This window comes from Alligator sinensis, unplaced genomic scaffold (genome assembly GCF_000455745.1).
Source record: "Alligator sinensis unplaced genomic scaffold, ASM45574v1 scaffold583_1, whole genome shotgun sequence".
Classification (NCBI taxonomy): Eukaryota; Metazoa; Chordata; order Crocodylia; family Alligatoridae; genus Alligator; species Alligator sinensis.
The window spans coordinates 1,059,986-1,080,598 of NW_005841983.1; the positions used below are offsets into that span (position 1 = coordinate 1,059,986).

The window sequence follows — 20,613 nt, forward strand, 5'->3', positions numbered from 1 at the left end:
GGAAGACTCTATTTCTACATCTCTAAACAAGCAGGTTTGTTACACACAATACATTGCCTACAGACTTCAGACCATTTAGGATTTTACTTCAGTTTCCTCAAGCTTCACACAAAGTGCTCCTTGTAACGAGATGTGTGTGCATTCAGCATAGATGATTTGTAGGGAGGCAAAAGCTCAGCTGAATGATGTGCAGTATAGTTCCTCATGCAATAACCAATTGGTAGACTAACTCCTGAGCACAAGTACTTTGCATTTTCTGGATGTATTTCCTGATCCTTCTGAGAAATAATAGGCCTCATTAGGGCACAGTTAGTTATGTTCCAAAAAGAGTGTTGTTTTTTGGGGTCTTAACATATGTAGCACTTGAAGAAGAAAACAATAGTTTAAACTAGGGTGCTCAGACCTTGCCTCCAGTGCCCTGTCATCCAGCCTGCAGGGCTCCACACAGGTCTGGAAATTTGGTGGCAGGCAAACCATGCCATTGTTCTACTGCAAAATTTCTGGACCCACGAGGAGCCCCAGGCCCTGCATGCTGCATCAGGTGCCCAATCCCAGTGCATGGGACTGGGTGGGGGGCAGTGTTAGGCCCCAGGAACTAATCCCCGTGTGGGAGGCTGGGAGGTGGTGGCACCAGGACTTTAGGGCCGATTCTGGGGTGTGGGAGGGGGCGGCACCAATCCCCAGGAAAACTAATCCTGGTGTGTAGGGGGGTTGGAGGGGGGTGATGCCAGTCCCTGGGAGCCAATCCCAGTGTATGGGAGTGGGAGTGGGCAGTGTCAGGCCCCCAAGGGCTGCTGCTCATTCATGGGGTAGGGCAGGAGCCAGTGTCTGGCCCCAGGGCCTGATTCTGGTGGATGTGGCTCAATTCAGCTTGTGGACTGGCCCCATGCCGCTCAGCTGGTCCATGAGACCAAAAGGTTGAGCATCACTGGTTTAAACAAGCATTTTCTAAATAACCCTCCCTATTCCAGGCAGTGCCAACAGCTGCAAGAGACACATATGGGAATGATGCAGTTTTAAATTAGAAGTACACCATGGCTGAAGGTTGATGTATGTCTCATCTCTGGCCTGCTCACAGAGGGCTTGATCTATAACCCAGCAGACCCACGCACTACCCAATTTTCCACAGAATTTTATACATCTACAACAGTCTATCTGATATATGCTATACAGGCCCCCTCTATATGTCACATTTAAGCCACGATTAACATGTTAGCCATGGCATAAATGGGAAGGATGCTACACATGCACCCAATTTAAGGTACTAAAATGGGAAATGAACCATGTAACTGTTCCATGACTGATTTGTACGGTGTCTTAAATATACCACATGACCACAGGCTGATGGCAGATCATTGGCTCTGGGACCCAAACCACACCAGAGTCTGGAATAGCTCCAAAGGCAATGGTCAGATGCTTGTTAATCCCATCCCAAGGCTAGGGGTAGGGGTGAAAGCCAAAGGACTTCCCCCCCAACCAGAGACTTTAAACCCTGTGCCTAGCAGCTCTGGCCAGGCTGCCAGGCAAGGGGGATCAGAAGCTTCCAGCAGAAGCCAAAGTGCTTTTCCTGCTGTGACCTTTAAACTCTGGGCTACTGGGCTCAGCATCTGTGCCCAGCCAGAGCTAGTGGACAGGCACCAACAGTCAGCAGACTGTCTGTGCTGATAGCCCCACATGAACGAGACCTGGGACTGGCTGAGATTGGGACCAGCAATCAAGTGACTGTCAGACCTAGTCTCCAGCCAGTCCTAGGTCTGGAACCAGACTGTCTGGCCAGGGCTGGCAGTCAGCTGATTGTTGACTCCTCATGTGGGGCTGTGGCCCCTGGCGTGGTGTGGCATGGCAGGAGGCGCTATTGCTGGAATGGGGGGGGACCAGATCCCATTGCACCAAATAAATGTGTGCCAGAAGCCTCAGACACTGATTTTTATTTCTCCATCCTCCCCCTTTCCCAAGGAAGGTAAGCAAGCAGAATTTGTTCTTGGGCTATCTCTGCTGTTTCTTGCTCATCAGCAATATTTAGGCACCTGCAAGAGGTTTCTCCCTCTCTGGCATCAGGGCACCAATATGCAGCTGAAGTTGCCCCTTTTTCAGCTGGATGCTTGGGCTCCCCTGACACACTGGTGAGCAAGACTGCTCCCCTTCTGGGATCAGCGAGCTAAAGCTAAATCATCCTTACATGGGGTCATGAAGCTGTACTGCCTTCCTAACTGGAAGGTCCGAACAGAGGAACCTAGATAAACGTCTCTATTTCCACATCACCACCATTGTGGTACCCTGTGCGCATGCCTCTTCTCATTCTTTTGCTCTCTCAAGTCTTTGTGCAGCCAGCTGTTTTAGGATGTGGGCGCTCTTGCTGTCAGTTCTTGGTTCATTGGCTGATTCTCCATCTCTCTTCCCAAAGCTGTATTTCAAGTCTGACTTCTGCCTCTCTTCTTTCTTCTTCTATATGACCATGCCTTATATTTACAGTTTTGCAATCACCTATTCCCTTTCGCTCACAATCCTGATTTCCCATCAATCACTTCTGGGGCTAAATCTCCAGGAATGTCCATGTCCATGACTGACCCATACTTGGATCATGCTTGCTTACAGCCTTTCATTGACATCCCAATACTTACCTGTTACAGCCCTGATCCTGCAACAAATTTGCGTGGTCTGAGCTTGGAACCTATGGTAGGGCTCACCGATTTCCATGGGACTCTCCGCAGAGAAGACGAAGTAGGGATACAGGGGCTTACACAGTATTTATTTTAACATTTAGTTTATTATTTTAGTAAGGAACAAAGGGTAGTTTACTGCACAGTTAATACTGAGACCAAGGTACAGCAAAGCAATCAACCAGAAACTGTGGCGGTGCTTTTAAATAAGTCTTAATAGCCAAGACAAAGGCTTTGGCACAAAGAAAGATGCTTTCTTTTCATTTAGCATCTTTTGTGTGCATGTTTTATTGGAGAAAACACTTAGAAGTGAGCACAATATGAATGTATGTGATTTCTGTGCTACTGATTATGCATGCCCCCCATGCAGACTGGCTGGATATCTTCCAAGCCACTGGAGCTCTATGTTCCAAGCTTAAAAGCAAGCAGAGGTGCCAAGTTCCATATTTTGCTTGCTTCTGGAAAGGGACTATGCAGTACCATATATTTTTACAGTACCTGCAATCATCTGCAACACAGCTGTCCAACTTGGAAGCTGCAAATAATATTAAGGTTGGCTTGTCTGGTATTCATTAGAATAATGTATACTGAAGCAAAGGAAAATAATATTTTGTCAAAACATCTTCATTGTCTTAAAAGCAGAATCTTTTATAGGCATATTCAACCATGGCCAAAGTGATGTTGCCCTTTGTAGTCAGCTATAATGAAAAACTTGAGGGGAAATACAAAGTGTAAAAACCACTAGACAACTCCTTTCAGGGTGCTCAATACTGCTTATTAATTGTCTGCAATGATTGGTCGTGCACCACAAGAAACATTTCTTCCCAACCTCCCAAGGCTTTAGGTGGTATTTTGGCAGTGATCACAGACCTCTATGGCCACAGAAACAGGGACTGGAGTCAAACTTAGGTTGTTAATATGGCAGTGAAACACTCTACTAGCAGGAAACAAACCCGCCCCCTTAAGAAGGTAATTAATGTTTTCTCTTCTTTCATTTCTTCCTTCTCCTCATTAGTGTTTTCAAGCTTGGCAACTGTCCACAATCTACAACTGACTTGAGTAATAACTTGTCCAACCAGAACCAGGCTTCTAGTTATCTACCCCATATGTTTACCAGGCTGTCTTACAAGAACAAGCGGTCCATTATTTTCCAGCCAGCAATTAGGTATCTCAGCACAGCATGAGACCAGTGGCAAGCATGCTGGCAAGCTCCTGACAAGAACTCCTCAGGGGAATTCTGCTCTTTCACTGGTTCTTTCTCTTTTCAAACTTATGAACCACATGAAATGCCTCTAAAAATTCATTGAAATCAATGCTGCCATCTTTGTTGAAGTCTATGGCATGGGCGAGCTTGTTAATGGCTTCATCATCTATGTTGATGTTCAGATGAGAGCTAAAGAACCTCCATGTTTGGCGAAACTCCTCAATGGAGATCAGACCTGCAAAAAATAGATGAAAGTAAAGGTGCTCAGCACAGCTCACCCCATCTCTAGTCAAAAAGCTACCTACCTGCCACTAACTCAAAGTATTTGCTGTTTGATGGCTGCAATGCACACACTGCTTTTGCATCAGATCAGAGGAGGGGGAATGTGACGAAAAACGCATAACCAAAAAATGGTGAATCTACCTCTGGGGATGGGGATTACACAGAAGCATCTTCTGGGTTTGGGCTACACTCTGGCCCTTACACAGGACACAGTCTACGTGCTTAACTGTGTTTTAAATAAACCAGAAAAAAAATCACATTTGGTTCTCATGTACTTGGAAGGCTAAGAGGAAGGAGCAAAAATAAAGCCAAAACAGTAGAGAGCAATAATTAACAGACCTGCAGTCATTAGGAAGCAGTTACTCTGAAGTACCTGAACGATCTTTGTCAATGATGTTGAAGATTATCTCCAAATCATTTCTGTATCTGCAAAAGGTTTCCACCAATGCTGGTTGAACCTGGTTTGGAAATTGCAAAACATAGATCATACCTCAGTATAAGTTAGTCTAATGAGCAGGACACACAAGACAAATTAGACCACTAATACACAAAGTGATCATTATTAACTTATTGAAGTATTCCATTTCTCAAGCAGAGATTCCAATGTGTGATTTCCACCCCTTCAGTAGCCCTGCCCCGAACAAAGTATAGCCCAAGTCCAATTCCACTTTTAGATGTGTAAATAGCATTTACATGGCTCATTTTTAAGTGGTGTTTTAGGCTACTTAGATTTAAGATGGTGCTTCCTACTGGAAAAGCATGCAACTCCATATACTTCAACAAAAAAATCAAGGAGGGTGCCTAGCTCATAATCCAACAGCCTAGTTGTTACGGCACTTGCCATGGGAGTGAGATCCAGGTCCATCTTATGGTTGAACCTTTCTCTCTCACTTTCTAGCATAGTTTGGACATTGTCAAGGCATTCACCCCTCCTCTAACCTGGCCTACTGACCTGTCAACAGGGGAAGACATGGGATACCAGAAAAAGAGCAAACTAGAGGGATTGTGCCTCAGTGGGGCAGCTTCAAGAGGAGAGCTAGAAGGTGACTAGCCCAGGGCACATTCCTGGGAAGTGGGAGATGCAGGTTCAAAATGCTTCTGGATAAGAGAGTAGAACCAGGGTCTCCCCCTCTCATGCCCTAACTGCCAGGATAGCAGGACAAAAGGTGAAAGGGCCTCTTCCTCCCTCTCATGGTTTACCTGGGACTAATATGTCTGGGTCTTGCCTAGAATGTCTGTCCCAACCTGGGTGGAACAGAATCACAACAAAGTGTAAATGGCCACACCTTGTGAGTTGTGCAAGGGGCAACAGGATCAAAAATGTATATAGCTGGTTTAAAACATCACTTATGTGGTGAAAGTTTGTTGCATGATACATACCTGCTAAAAAGGAAGTTGGATATGGGCCTATGAGGCTCTCAGTTCCAGGATACCTAACAGCTGGGTGGGTAAGATGACCCATGGGATGAGTCTTTCACACCTGCTATCAGTCATAATTTCTGAACAAACTAATAAACTTTTGGCAGTGCCTGCACATTACAAACATACTCACCTTAGACCTGAACCTTGCATGTCAGAACAGTTCCCCTCTCCTCACCTTCTTAGACAAAGTGAGAAACAACTAAGTGCCAGACTTCCAAAATATGCTTAGCACTCAAGAGCTCCCCTTTCCTCACTTTTTGGAACACACAAGATTTTAGAAGAGCTCAGCTTGCATTTAGGCCTCTCAAAGCATTTCTGAGGCACTGACCCTCTCATTTCTCAGACTAGAATGGAAACTGAGCTCTTCCCCAATCCTGGCCCATTTCCTCTAAGTCTCCAGTCTCAAAAGCCACAGAGCTGACAAGCCACAGAGCTGAACCTTTTCCTCTTTACCTCTTTCAGAGGTCGCTCTATTTCCAAATCATCAAAACATGAAAGATAGTCAACTCTTTCATCTGAGCCAAGCTGCACCAATCGAGAGCGCAGTGTCCTCCAAGGAAGATCCAGATGCAAGACAGATTCCATTGCCAAGGCCCACTCACCGACAGAAATATACCCTGTCAAAGTGGACCACATGTATAGTTATAAAGTATACGTGCCTCCTATTAGCACATCTCTGTTGTTTTTAAAAGGGCTATAACAATGTCTCAAATATGGATGTCAAACTCAAAGTGGCCTGTGGGCCATATTCCCTGCTTTTTTGCCTGCAGGCCAAACCCATTTGGTAGAGGTGGACTCCGCCTGCCACTGCACCAGGGTTGCCAGAGGTCCAGCACTTCCTGAGGCTCCAGGAGCTGCAATGATAAGCCCTGCCACTGCAGCCAAGGTTGCCGCAGTGGGGGCAGGTGTCAGAGTGGTTCCCACCACAGCTGCAGCTCACCCCCATTGCCAAGTGCCACTGTTTCTCAAAGTCACCAGCCGGTGGAGGCTGAAGTAGGCACTACTCCAATACCTCCCTCCAGGGGTGGATCAAGAGCAGATGCAGTGGTACCACTGCACTCCCCTGTTTCTGACCATGGGGCAAGATCAGCAGCCTGGACAGTTTTACGTCCCAATGGAGATAAGAATCCCCCCTTCCCTTCCCCTCCAGGTTCAGAGGCACATCCCCTTCCCTCCCATTCCGCTCTTCCCCTCCCATCCCCCTCTCCCCCCCCTGCCACTGCTGAAACCCTGCTGTTGCCTGGGGTGAGGGAAGTTCATGTCCTCACCTAGAAGAAAGAATGTCCCTGAGCCAGGGATATTCTTCAGATTGCATCAGCTAAGGAAACTGCTCAGTGGTTGCAAGTTGTGATAAACAGTCCTACAAGCCACCAGTATTAATTCCTAACTCCTATACTTAAACTGCACCTTCATGATTCTGTGAAGAAACTGAAGAAAATGCACCCAATCTCTGATAATTTAATCCCAACAGGAAAAAATCCTTGTCCCCTACACAGGAAAGAAGTCAGCATATTGAAAAGCATGGCTTTTGTGATACAAACATGTGGAGGGTTGGTAGGGCAGTTATAGAAACCAAGAGGCTCAAAAAGACCTGGTCAAAGCTTTAAATTAGATTAATGGGGAATGTGGGGGGCGGGCTAATCAGCTCCCATCACTAGGCTCGTCTACACAAGACACATTAGTGCACGGTAGAGCAAATTGCTGCATAGTAAGCATCACTGTCTACATTTGCAGATCCTTACTGCACAGTAATTTGCTCTACTCAGCAGTTAATTTGCTACTTGAAGACCGAGTAGTCTTCTTTCATATGACATTTTAGGATTACAACATTCACAGATGAATATCTAAGTTTGACAACCACCTGACTGCTTCAGGGGTAGCTGCACAAATTGGTTTAGTTACTGCACAGTAAGGCAAATGTAGATGGCCAATGGGGAGCAAATTTGCTCCCAGTCAGCCGGCCAGCAGGGAGTGGGAGATTGCTCCCTGCCCCTGGGACTTGGCTGTTGTCAGGGTGGGCTCCACTACTGAAGCCTGAGCTGAGACAATATCCCCCTGCCCTGGCAGCAGGGATCTCCTGGCCCTGGTTCCATGATTGCTTCTTGATGCTGGGGCACGGAATCCCCACCTTGCTGGGGTCTCACTGCTAAGTGCCTCACTGGTGGATCAGGGCAAGGGACCAGGACCTGCCCCTCCCCCACTGCTCTTTCCAAGCCTCCTGCCCCTGATTGGGCAGCTGGGGCTGGGAGCTCCCTGCTGCCAGGGCAGGGGCACATTGTCCCACCCCACATTCTGCCATCAGAGTCTGCCCTGGCAGCAGGAAGCTCCTGGGGACAGGAAGCAACTCCCAGCCTCAAGCAGGAGACAGCTGTCTCCTGGCTCTCTGCTCCCTGATAGCCCCTGGGTTAGCACTGAGGGGAGCCCAGAGCTCCCCCTGGCTGCTGCAGGGGGGGGCAGAGCAGGGTGGGAACAAATCTGCTCCCAAATTTGGGCACATGTAGATGCCAGCCCAGGGTGGGTTTACTCGAGAGCAAAATACTCCAGAGTAAACACATCCAGCAGCATTTGCACGCATAGGTGCACACACTGTTAAGATGAAGGCTGAGACCCCTTCTAAGGTGAAGGACCCTTCTTTTTGCATTCCCCAGGTTATGCTCCTCCCTTCTTTGCAGGTGGCTTGTCACCCACTCTGACTTGATCAAATACCCTATCAAGGAGAATGAGACGTGGTATTACCTGTATCATTCGGGTCGTATTGTTTGAAAGTTTCAATGAGTTCTAATCTGTGCGTGTAAATTTTCTCTCTTAGTGACTTTAAAGCAGAACATTCAACTACACTCACCCTGAGAAGAAAATAACAACAGACAGTTAAAGAGATGAAATTCTCAAGATCTCTAATATTTTCTACACAAGGTATGCATAAGAAAGCCTCTGTGTATCAACTAATATTTTACATCTTCAGAGTCTTGATATAAGGCCTCCTAAAAAGTGATACTTCAAAACCAAAAGAACTCTCTGAGTTTATCTGATGCTCAGATAATGGTAATCCTTACACAGACAAGTCAAGTCCTTTATACCAGTAAAACAAACCAGAAGGCCCCAAGAGTGGCAGAACTGTGACAATTAACTTCTTGGCCCTGATGCACAACTACGTTTCTCATTTTAGACATGGCCATTAGACCAGTCTAAAAAGGGAGCCATACAGTGGTGACTCAAATCCTTTATAAGGCATAGGGACATAGGACTGGAAAGGATCTCCTGGTTTTGAGTCCAGTGCCCCAGTTTCATAGGCAACCAGGTCATTTATGCAGCAAGCTCCACCTTAAAATAATTAGGTGTTTTGCCTCCACCAGTCCTTGCAGAAGGCTCTTCCAGAACCTCACTGCTCAGAAGATTTCTAAGGATCAGGTTTTATAGCCAGTTTATACCTATCTGCTTTTGTCTTACACATGTGCTGTCTTGTACAAGTCAAACCATTACATCCTCTTATAACATTACAGATAACCCTTAAAAAAAAACAAAGTAGAGCTGTTGGAAACACTTAACATGTTTAATTAAAAGCAGTCAAAGATTTAATTAAAAATGAAAAGAAAAACTGGTAAAATAAATGGCTGTACAATTAGAGTGAAGTTGTTTGTGTCTAATATGAAAAATTAACAGACAAGGTTCTTTGGCTAAATGTGGTATCTTTTATTAGCCCAACTGAATAGTTGGAAAAATTGTTCTTTGCAAGTTTTCGGGCACAAATACCCTTCTTCAGGTGTAGGTAGTACACCTGAAGAAGAGTATTTGTGCCCGAAAGCTTGCAAAGAACAATTTTTCCAACTATTTAGTTGGGCTAATAAAAGATATCACATTTAGCCAAAGAACCTTCTTTGTCTATGTCCTTAGACCAATACAGCTACCACCAACAACACTGTATGAAAAACTGATGCATTCTGTGTAAATTCCTGCTCATCCACTACACATGTGACCAGTATGAGTTTTCCTTACGGTACCTTTGGTTAAGAGTCTCTTTGCGTGTGTGTTTACTGACTTGATACTGTACAAAGCGAGGTATCAGATCAGGATTCAACTTGATGTAAGCACCACGATTGCTTCCCTCTTCATAGTAGTTAGAGGCAGAAAAAATAGTGATGACCTGATTTTACAAAAGAAAGAAATTGAAGGAGTTGGTTAAAGCAGTTCCTTTTTGCACAGAAACATGAAACTGACCTTGAAAAAAATTGAGGCAGTCCTAAGATCTGTTAAACCTAGTTTAAAGTTACATTAAATAAGTAACTATCTATCATTCAGTTTAAAATAAGCAGCACCAGTTCTGAAATTGCTTGGGCCCACTGAGTCTGAGGCATCAGAACTACATTTTCAATGTGTCCCATCAAGTCTTCGGAATAACACTTTCTCGCACTCGTCACAAGGGCAACATTTCCCTGCAGGCTAAATCATGGCTTTTAGTCTCCTTTCCATGCTTCTAGCTGTGCACATCAGAGACAGAAGCCCAAAAAGAAAAATGAAATTATTCAGAGAAGTTAGCATCATAAATGTATCACACCTATCTGAATTAACATATATATTGTTACCCCCTCCCTGTTCCCCTGAAGGAAGCAGGGTTAAAGTTGGAGCAGTTTTGCCACATCTCTTTCATAAAAGAATCATGCAGATATAACATTTGCCATAAGAATTTGCATCAACACCCGTTGATATCAATCCACCTATATTCTCAGTTATTTCTTTAAAGCAATCCTATCTATTTACAAAGAATGTACAAAGGCCTGTTTCCTCAAATGTAGAAGGAAGCAAACAAAAGAATACAGTTCCTTTGCTCACAGCTCCAAACTTCTTTCAGCCAGCTCTTAACACCCCTATCCCCTCCATCCCCCCTTCTTTCATTTGGGTTGCCAGGACTGTCGTGGTTGCTTGTTGCTTCGCTGTTTTCCTTGTCTCTCTTCCCTCCTCCTCTCTCACACACACTTCTACTAAAAGCAATACAGAGAAAGCACCTCTATCTGTATAGTTATGCACTACATACAAGCACCCTTCTATGTGCCTGTGTTTTGATTGTTTCAACTACCTGGCTTCAGAAAGCAGCTTAATGCCTCCCTATACAATCTTAAATGAAAGGCCATGATTATCTTCCCCCTCCACTCACTGCATTTAATGATACAGGGTGCATCTACATGAGATGCTATGTTGCTGTAATGACGAGCTATGGTGAGGTAGCTCGTCGCTAGGGCAACATAGTGTTGGCATGTATGAACCATTGCACTGACTACTGCACAGTAGCTATGAGCTACTGCACAACAACTCATTGCTACTGTGCAATAGCATCAGAAACGACCTGCGGTGTGCTGGGACTGCGCACTAAAGGCAGTTACTGAGCAGTCATTTACTACTTGTTTGAGCAAGTACTAAATGACTGAGCAGTAACAACTGCACAGTCCAGTGCATGTGTAGACATACCCACAGTGGGTCTCGATTTTCTCCATAGAGGAAGGACAGTCAAATCTTTGATAAATAGGGTGCAAACCTAGGTAATAATGTATAAAACACAAGACAAACTTTCTTTAAAGTTTAAAAAAGATAACTGGAATTTTAAGTTTGAGCAAACAACAGGGCATAACTCAGAGGTATTCCTTCTATCAACATTTTACCAAAGCTGAGAAAAAATAAGAATAAGATCTAAGGTGTTGCTTATATTCTCCCCCTAATCCAGTCGTTCAACTCCATTAGCTTTTGCTGCTGGCATTTTCCGGTGAGCATAAAAACAAAGCTCTGGAGCACTACCACTAGCTCTATAATGTTTCTATAACAATGTACTGATTCTCTGAATCTCTGCACTTTGAAGAAAGCTAATCATTCTGAGACACTGAGAAAGACTTGTTTTGTTTTGTTTTGTTTTTAAATGCACTTTGGTTAAAAAAAGTTGGCATGACTCAAATAGAGGATTTTAGTGAATTCAAAGCACAGATAAGTATGGTACTATTCTTGCTGTCATTACCAAATTGCCTCTTGATATTGAGGAGAATATTGTACATGTAACAACTATTGAATTGTTACACATGCAAATATCACATATTCCCTCATACTCATTTTATGAAGTTACTCTTTTTCTCTGATCAACTTTGCTGACCAGTTTGAAGTTACTGGCCTGGATTTTTCCGTGAAATGCAAGCCAGAATTTTACTTTACACACAAGGATCTTACCTTCCCTCCATGGATGACCTCATAGCCTTCTTGTTTACATTCATGAGATCTGATGAGCATCTTCAGATTATACTTTTTAAGCAGTCTGGAAGTAACATCAGGGCCAAAGTAGCAACCAGCTCCTCGATATTTGTTTGACGTGCAGCCCTTTTGGGTTTTTGGATCACTCCACAAAATATCAACCACCTGGAAATAGCAAACCAAAGCAACCAAAATCTACTGGGTTGAACTTTTAAATTTGTATCACACAAACACATTTCAGGAACACATAAAGGAAACATACTTTTCCCTGTGAGCTCTCCAAAGCAAAACATTTCAAAATTAGTTCTACACACCAGGGCTAAGTACAGAAAGTCATAGTTTCATAGTTTCTAGGGTTGGAAGGGACCTGAACAGATCATCAAGTCCAACCCCCTGCCCTGGGCAGGAACAAGTGCTGGGATCCTAAAACCCCATCCAGATATCTATCCAACCTCCTCTTGAAGACCCCCAAGGTAGGGGAGAGCACCACCTCCCTTGGGAGCCCATTCCAGAGCCTGGCAGCCCTAACTGTAAAGTGATGCCTCCTGATATCAAGCTTGAACCTACTCTCAATCAATTTGTGGCCCTCATTCCTTGTTATCCCAGGTGGTGCCCAGGGGAACAGAGCCTCACCTATTTCCTGCTGGTCCTCACTGGTGAGTTTATAGATGCCTATCAGATCCCCTCTCAGTTTTCTCTTGTGGAGGCTGAATAGATTCAGGCCCTTTAGCCCATCTTCAAAGGGCCTAGCATGCTGCCCACTGACCATGTGAGTGGACCTCCTCTGGACCCTCTCAAGGTTAGCCACATCCCTCTTAAAGTGCAACACCCAGAACTAGATGCAGTACTCCAACTGTGGCCTGATCAGCACCGCATAGGGGGAAAGGATCACCTTCCTGGACCTGTGTGTGATGCATCTGTAGATGCGCAACAAGGTCCGGTTAGCTTAACTGAGGTAAGTCAAAAAGCCAGAGGCTGAACTGATTCAGTCTTTGCAGGTTAGTCTAAACTGCACAGATTGAACCAATAAGCAAGTGAACAGACATTCACTTCTGTTTCTGGAAATGCAGCCACATGCCTGCAGTGGCTCAGGCCAGAAACTGGGGGTGCCAGAGCATGCCCCCCAGCCACTGCAAAAGGGAAGGAAGGAGACAAGCCCTCCAAGGCTTTCCTCCTGCCCTCCTGCTCGAATGGAGGCAGCATGGCCAGGCCACAGCAGCCTGGGGCCAGCATGCTGAGGACAGGGAGATGGGAGCTTTAAACACCCCTTCCTGGCCTACATGGGACCCCAGCCCGGATCTATGGGGGGGGGCACCCCTACCAGGCTTACCCCCACTCCCCACTCCTGCCCCAGGCCACCATGCCGGGGGGGCGGGGGCGAGGGGGGTTAAATCCCATGCCTGGCCCACCAAGGACCCCAGCTGGGTTCTTCCTGGTAAGGTGGGGGGGCAACTTGGTAAGGTGGGGGTGGGTTTTTCCCACTGTGCTAATGCACAGTAGAATTAGTCTACTGCACTCAACACATCTCGTGTAGATGTACCCACTAATGACTTAATCTTGCCTTTTGGAAAACAAGCCAAAAATTGAAGGAAGAACATACAAAGTCCCTCCTCCCTGAGCTACTGGTAGATATCACTGATGCCTACTGTAGCCCACTTAAACTAACAAGATGTTTTGCACCACTAGATCCTAACCACATAAGATCAACTGGATGCATTAGATACTGAAGAGTATTCTTAAAATGGACTGGAATGCTTGATACTTGGAAGAACAGAATAAATATAAACTCACAAGTCTTTCATTAATAGGGCTAGAAAAGGGTTATGCATCTGAATAACCACTGGCTGAAAATAGATTCAGCTACAATTAAAATACCTTGACTGTCCTGAACAATGTGTTTGTCACTGAAAGCCCACTTCAGAATCAAACCACTTGCTTGCACAAAATAAATTCCATTTTATAACTAAACTTAAAGTCTATATTCCTGGGTCCACATACTTGTTTCCATTCCTTTGCCGTCAATTCTGGCAGCTTACAAGCACTGGACTCCAGATAGTGCATCTGAGGGGGAAGGTCAGAGCGGGTACCACCATGAAGGCGACGAGTACGTTTCTCAGCATCTGAGCGGTCATTGGTGTGTGGTCCTCTATAGCCAGACATTGCTGGAGACTTGGCCATTGATTTTGATACAGAAGAATGCTGCTCAACCAAGCCAGTTTTGTTCAAGCTGGATTTTTTCTCTGTGTGTGGGTTTGGTGGTTTCAGCACAGACTTCATCTGAAACAAAAACAGACTTATCATTGCATCTTTAATGGCACATACAGAAATTCGGAAAGGTCAATAAAATACATATCATGTTCCCATAACTTTACTCAGCACTTAGCCATAGTGATGGCTCTAGCTTCTTCAACATGGAATGGATGGCAGACATTGGTGCTCGCCATTAATTATTCCCAAGAGTGCATTTACTTGTGAGTAATCAGTGATGCTCAAAGGTTGTTACACTATCTCCATTTTCTCTGAGGATTCCTACAAGAGTTCCTGTATTACTTCAATACAAATGTGTTTTTATTTAGTAAAGAAACAAAACAGATTCTCCTATATTTTTCTTCCATGAAGCCTAGACATCTAAGTAGAGGATATCTCCCCCCTATTATCTTGAACAATATCTGAAGAGATATCACATGGATTTAACAATGAGTAGATCCCAGTGGGGACTGCCCAGCACAGTCTGGAATGTGGCGTACAAGTTAAACTACTTCAGTATTCTCCTGTGAAAATGACTTCACCAGGTTAATCAGACACCGCATAATGTTTCACAAGCAACAGGCCAAACACGGAGTTGATATAAATATCTATCCCTGATTTCAGTGGGAGCTCAACCCTGCTTAACTTCAGAGCTGAATCTGACCAACCGCTGAGCTTGTTTGGTTGTTTTTTGCTGGTTTTTTGGGGGGGTGGAGGTGGGGGGGGGGAACACGGACATTGTGGGACATCAGCTTGTCGGGGGTGATCCTGACTCTGAACTACAGGTCTTTACAGTGATATGGAGTCTCAAGGAAGTTAAGCAGAGCACTCACAAGTGAAGGGGCCTGCCCACACAGTTTAGACTATAGGATCATGGCTATAGCACATACTTCTCTGCACAGAAAGTTGAACTTCACTGAAAAAATAAATTCACAAACTAAACTGATTTCGTGATTCCTTTGAAACTTCTGAGTTGTTAACTTTTATATTGTCTAGGATAACACAGAGTCTTACAACCGGGTGAATCAGATCCACAGCTGGTACAAGCTGGTATAACTTCCTTGAGTTCAATTTATCTACACTGACTTATAACAACTAAGTATTGGGCTCAAAATGTCCACTGATACCATATCCATTCTAAACATGTTTTAAGACATCACTGGCACTCTTTTCCTCTCTTGATCTTCAGCCCTGCAGGTCAGATGAGTGGCTCGGGGTCCATCTGAGACCCAGACTGGGCCTTGGGAGGGTGGCACCAAACCTTCCCACTCCCTGAGTACTGGGATTGGGGCCTGATGGCCTGGCACTGCCCCCTTCTGTACCTTCTTCCACTCCCCGCCATGCTCTGGGATTGGGTCCTGGGGGGCCAGCACTGCCCCTTCCCACCAGGATTGGATGCTGAGGACTCAGTACCACCCCCTCTGGCCATATGTACTGGGATTGGGTGCCAGATCCAGCATGCAAGGCCCAGGGCTCCCCATGGGTCCAGAGATTTGCAACAGGGGAGCCACTACTCCCCTGCCACCAAGTTTCCAGACCCCTGGGGAGCCCCACAGGCCGGGTGACACAGCATCACAGGCCAAATCTGGCCTGCAGGCCAGAGGCTGAGCATCTCTGCTCTAGACCTACAACATTCTTAGACAACAATACTTAGTCTTTTTACTTGTAAATTGTTTAAATAAAATAAAATAATGCTATCTTACCTTATTTCTGCTAAACAAATTCAGGAGATCCAAATCTGTAGTGTCTGAAATTCCTCCATGCAAAATTAATACTTTGCTGTCAATTATAGTAGCAAGGGGAAGCCAGCTAAAGACGTCTTCCAGAAGGCGTAAAATTTTTTGCCCATGGTACTGTAAAATAGATTATTGTGTTAGATGCCATTCCTTAGAACCTCTAAAGCCAGTCACAGCAAGTATAAAGTAAGGAAGTATCTCTGGGTTCATCCTGTGGTTGGGGCTTCAATATTCTGGGGGAACAATTCTACCCACTGATGTAACCTCAAAAATATTTTGTTATTTACGCTCAGAAACTTACATTAAATACTGCTTGATTCTGAGTTGATCAATTCTCTGATCTGTGTGAGTGTGTTGTATTTTCTACAAACTTCACTTCATAAATGTACTGGATACAAAAAATCAAGGACTAAATATAGACATTGGATTTCTGGCACATTATAACCTGTCTGCCATCTGATAACCCCAGGTAACTTGTCTGCATTTTACAAGCTACATTCTTCTATCACCAGTTCAACATCCCCCACTTCTCCCTCCCCACCTCTCTTCCTGCCTCACATCTATTGTCTTCCACTCCTCTGACCCTCACTTCCAGGCACTTACATTTTCACAGACCTGCATTTTGCATTTTGGCTTCTATTCTATTGGAGAGCACACAATTCACTAGCAGACTCTCGACATGCTTGAAGAAGCATGTTTGTGCCTAAAAGCTTGCAAAGAACAATTATGCCAACTATTTAGATGATCTAATAAAAGATATTACATTTACCCAAAGAACCTTGTCTGCCTGTGTCCTTAGACCAACACGGCTACAACCAACAACCCTGTTGTACTTTCTGGTATTTGTTGTATGGCTTATAAGTTTTTATGATTACTGTTCTTACTTCACTGGGTATAATATTCTATTCTCACTTACACTGGTATGAATACAAAATAATTTCTTTTACCTAGATGGAACTACTCTGTTTCTAGCTCTCTGTAACTGAGAGCTAGTCTTGTAGTTAACATAGGATTTGTAAATGCCAGAAAAAAAATTAAAGGGGGGAAATATCTTACCCAATACTTCTTCATCACTTCTTTTGTGAAGCCATATCTGAAAACAGTGACAGCATCATGAAATGGCTTTCTGCCTGTTTTGCACTATAACTTTGCAATAATTCATATAAGTCATGTGAAACCTTACATCTATAGAAATCTATTAGCAGCGCATTCTCTATAAAACTCCAACGATACGCTGTGGGTGATGACGCATGCACATTTTGATCCATTTCAAAAGGGGACTACTTCAAGAGGGCAGTAGCTATTACTAATTGCAACACATGAACCATCTGGGAATGATACAAACTTAGCAAAACTGTTGCAACTTTAAACCTGAATGAAGTATTGAAGTTGAAGCAGGTGTTGTTACATTCCCTGCTCCTTAGCAGATAGCAATTAGAATGTCACAGCTGCTGCTCTTTGGAAACATTCCCCTTTTGAAAGGCTCCAAATATCACCCTGTGGGGATGCTCAAGAATTCTCCATCTCCTTTTTACTGCTCAAGTCCTCAGTGGCCAGACCTTTTACCAAAGATATCAAATTCACCCAAGGAACCTTGTCTGCCTATGTCCTTAGACCAACACAGCTACAACCTGCACCCCTGCAACATGGAAGATATCGAATTCAGCCGTCTGAAATGGAAACTGTACAACACGAAAAAGAGTTGGTCTAATAAAAGATATCAAATTCACCCAAGGAACCTTGTCTGCCTATTGTACTCATAAACATACTTTCTGCTGCTCTCACTGGTGACGTGTAGGTAGTGCACCCCCCGAAATCGGCCATGCCCCCCCTGGAAGTGCCAGCCACGAAACTGGAAGTGCTTCCGTGCTCAGAAGCATGTTCCCCCATCTGCCACTGCTACCTTCTCCACTCTCCCAGGGCTGGAAGGATCTTCAGAACTCCCTGCATTCTCCAACTGGGCTGTGTGAGGGCTGGACTTACCTAGGACAGTGACCATGGCAGCAGCTTCCCACACCTGCTCCTGAAAAGGAAAGGCAGTATGGGAGAGCCCAGCCCCTCCCCTCTGTTGCTGCTGCTGTTCCCAGTTAGGCCCAGTCCCTGCACAGCCCAGCTGGAGGGTGAAGAAGCAGCTCTGAAACTTCCCTTGCCCCTGGGACAGCAGAAAAAGCAGCAGTGCCTGGCAGAGATGGGAGGGGTACAGACATGCCTGTACCCCTGAGCATGAAGGGGAAGGCCAAGATACCTATCTGTTTTGGGAACTTTAAAAAGTCCCCAGAGGCTCCTGCATTGTGGTCTGCCTACACTGGTGGGTTAGCAGGGGGGAGAAGCCTGGAAGCAGGGGTGCAACAACATATGCAATGTGGGTGGCTGCTCCTGCATCCCCCTTTGCCAAACCTTGGATCTGCCCCTGGTTACAGGACTTAAAAGTTAGCAAGAACTGCAGTCCTAGAGAAACTGACTGTGTCTGACCCCCTATTCATTTTAATACCATGGCAGCTTCACTGGTATCTCCCTGGTTACAAAGCTTGATTGAAAGCCCCATTCCTGTCAGTCTTCAAATCTGCTAGTACATGATGCAGTCATACAGAACACTTCACCAATTAGGAGGAATGTGCAAGGGTTATCTTTACTCATTGCCTCATTGACAGATTACACTTTTTTACTACAAATCTGGTTAATACAAATGTCCTCCGTGTGTTAATTAAATGGATTTTTTTAAGTAATGCTGGAAAAAGAATGATCATGTGCAACACAGGGATCTATTCACGTGAATCATCAACAGGGTCTGAGCCACTGGTCTCAGAATGTCAGTGCAAACATCTAGCACTTGAGCTAAAGGAGTATCTAGTATCCTGTGGGTACTAACCAGGCTGGGGACCAACTGGCTAAAGAGCAGCTCTGCAGAAAAGCACCTGGGGGTTATAACGGACAATAAGATGAATATGAGCCAGCAGTGTGCTCTTGTTGTGAAGGGCTAATGGCATACTGGGTTGCATTAGTAGAAGCATTCCCAGCAGAGTGAGGGAAGTGATTATTCCCCTCTATTTGGCATTGGTGAGGCTGCATCTGGAGTACTGTGTTCAGTTTTAGGCCCGCTACTACAAAAAGGATGTGGACAAGTTGCAGAGCTTCCAGTGGAGGGCAAAGAAAATGGTTAGGGGGCTGGGGCACATGACTTCTTAAGAGAGGCTGATGGAACTGGGTTTATTCAGTCTGGAGAAGAGAAGAGGAGACTGAGAGGGGATTTGTTGCAGCCTTCAGCTACCTGAAGGGAGTTTTGGAAGAGGATGGAGCTAGACTGTTCTCAGTGGTGGCAGATAACAGAACAAGGAGCAATGGTCTCAAGTTGCAGCAGGGAAAGTTTAGGTTAGATATTAGGAAAAACTTTCTCACTAGGACCATAGTAAAGCACTGGAACAGATTACCTAGAGAGGTGGTGGAATCTCCCTCTTTGGAGGTTTTTAAGATCCAGCTAAACAAAGCCTTGGCTGGGGCATTATAGTGGGGATGGTCCTGCTTTGAGCAGGGGGTTGGACTAGATGACCTCCTGAGGTTCCTTCCAACCCTAATTTTCTATGATTCAATGATTCCAAGCACTAGAAAAGTACACAACATATATCTTACCACATGCTTATCCAACATTTGTTAGACAGCATTGAAATAATATGGATCAGGATGCCCAACAAAATGATGGCTTCTGTAAGAGAAACTAGCTTCATCATAACTTTATCAAACCATCTAAAAGGTTTTAAAAACTATTGAACAGTTTAAAAGAAAAAGATGACAAGAAAATGTTACCTCAGGTTTATGAGATGGTCCTCATGGTTCCCTCTGTTCAAGTGTAAATCATTAGGGTAGACAAGAAGAAATGCAAACAGGATGATGAGTATTTCCATGGAATTTTTCCCTCTATCAACAAAATCACCATTAAAAAGGTAAGGGTTTTTTTCTGAAGGCACGCCATTCTGCAGAAGGAAACAAAACAATGCTGTTTGCCAGATTAGGCATAACTGAAAATTAATTTCTGAATAGGAATACTTGGGTCTTCGAGACTGTAAGTTTTGTCATGCTTTTTCTTTGTGGTCATGGGGTAAAGGAAATGAAATTGTAAATGAAATGGATAATATTGCTGGACAATCTGCACAAAAATTAGCTTGAAAAAATAACACTATTATATTTTCTCTCTTCCATTTAGTACAAAGTTTTCATAGCATTTTTTGCATTACTGGTAGTCTGCCAAGCACTTGCTAGTGATGCAGTGTGGCTGTCTTGTCACATGCTGCTATCTCTAATCTTTGCTTCCACTTGCCAAATCATCAGCAGCAATCAGTACATTGCTCTTCTAATATAATACCATTTTTCCATAAAAGTTATCACTTCAGGGAAGTAATGGAAAGGAAATCTATGTATTCTGAATGGGAGGTGAAGAATCCATGAGAAATTTTCTTCAGATGTGGTCCACGCTGAGAGAGAGTCTGCGGAGCACTGAGTTTGCATACACAAGAAAAAAGTTCCACGTCTTGTACCTACATTGTTCAGATTCCAATTATTTAAAAGTTAATAAGAAATATAAAATCTACATGAAATTCAATCAGATGAAAGAAAGAAAGATAGACAGACAAGAATCCTTGAAATGTTTTAATCTTTATAACACTGTTCAAATTCTATCATCTTACATTTTGCTAATGGGGCTAAATGTATGATCTGAAAGATTCTACAGCTCTTGGAGCATAGGCTTTGCAGCTTATAAGAGTTGAAATCCTTGCTTTACAGTTCGGCAGATGTAAGGTAATTCATTATTATGAAAGATGTATATTAGGGAATCTGTTGTATG

At 44.3% G+C, this 20,613-nt stretch overlaps 1 protein-coding gene across 5 annotated transcripts in view; it reads right to left on the reverse strand.

The window, feature by feature from the left end:
• Positions 1-2,768: 2,768 nt before the first annotated feature.
• Positions 2,769-20,613, reverse strand: part of PPEF1 (protein phosphatase with EF-hand domain 1) — an 81,195-nt gene continuing 63,350 nt past the window's right edge. For 4 of the 5 annotated variants that reach the window (XM_006021225.3, XM_025201093.1, XM_014518802.2 and 1 more), the window contains 10 exons: positions 19,578-19,744; positions 16,833-16,869; positions 15,744-15,893; positions 13,792-14,070; positions 11,773-11,958; positions 9,567-9,709; positions 8,305-8,411; positions 6,022-6,185; positions 4,520-4,604; positions 2,769-4,099 (listed from right to left, as the gene is read on the reverse strand). In XM_006021225.3, the coding sequence (XP_006021287.1) occupies positions 3,906-4,099; positions 4,520-4,604; positions 6,022-6,185; positions 8,305-8,411; positions 9,567-9,709; positions 11,773-11,958; positions 13,792-14,070; positions 15,744-15,893; positions 16,833-16,869; positions 19,578-19,744 (1,512 nt within the window). In that variant the 3' untranslated portion in view covers positions 2,769-3,905. The remainder of the gene's footprint in view (positions 4,100-4,519; positions 4,605-6,021; positions 6,186-8,304; positions 8,412-9,566; positions 9,710-11,772; positions 11,959-13,791; positions 14,071-15,743; positions 15,894-16,832; positions 16,870-19,577; positions 19,745-20,613) is intronic. The other variant, XM_025201094.1, reaches the window with a different exon arrangement.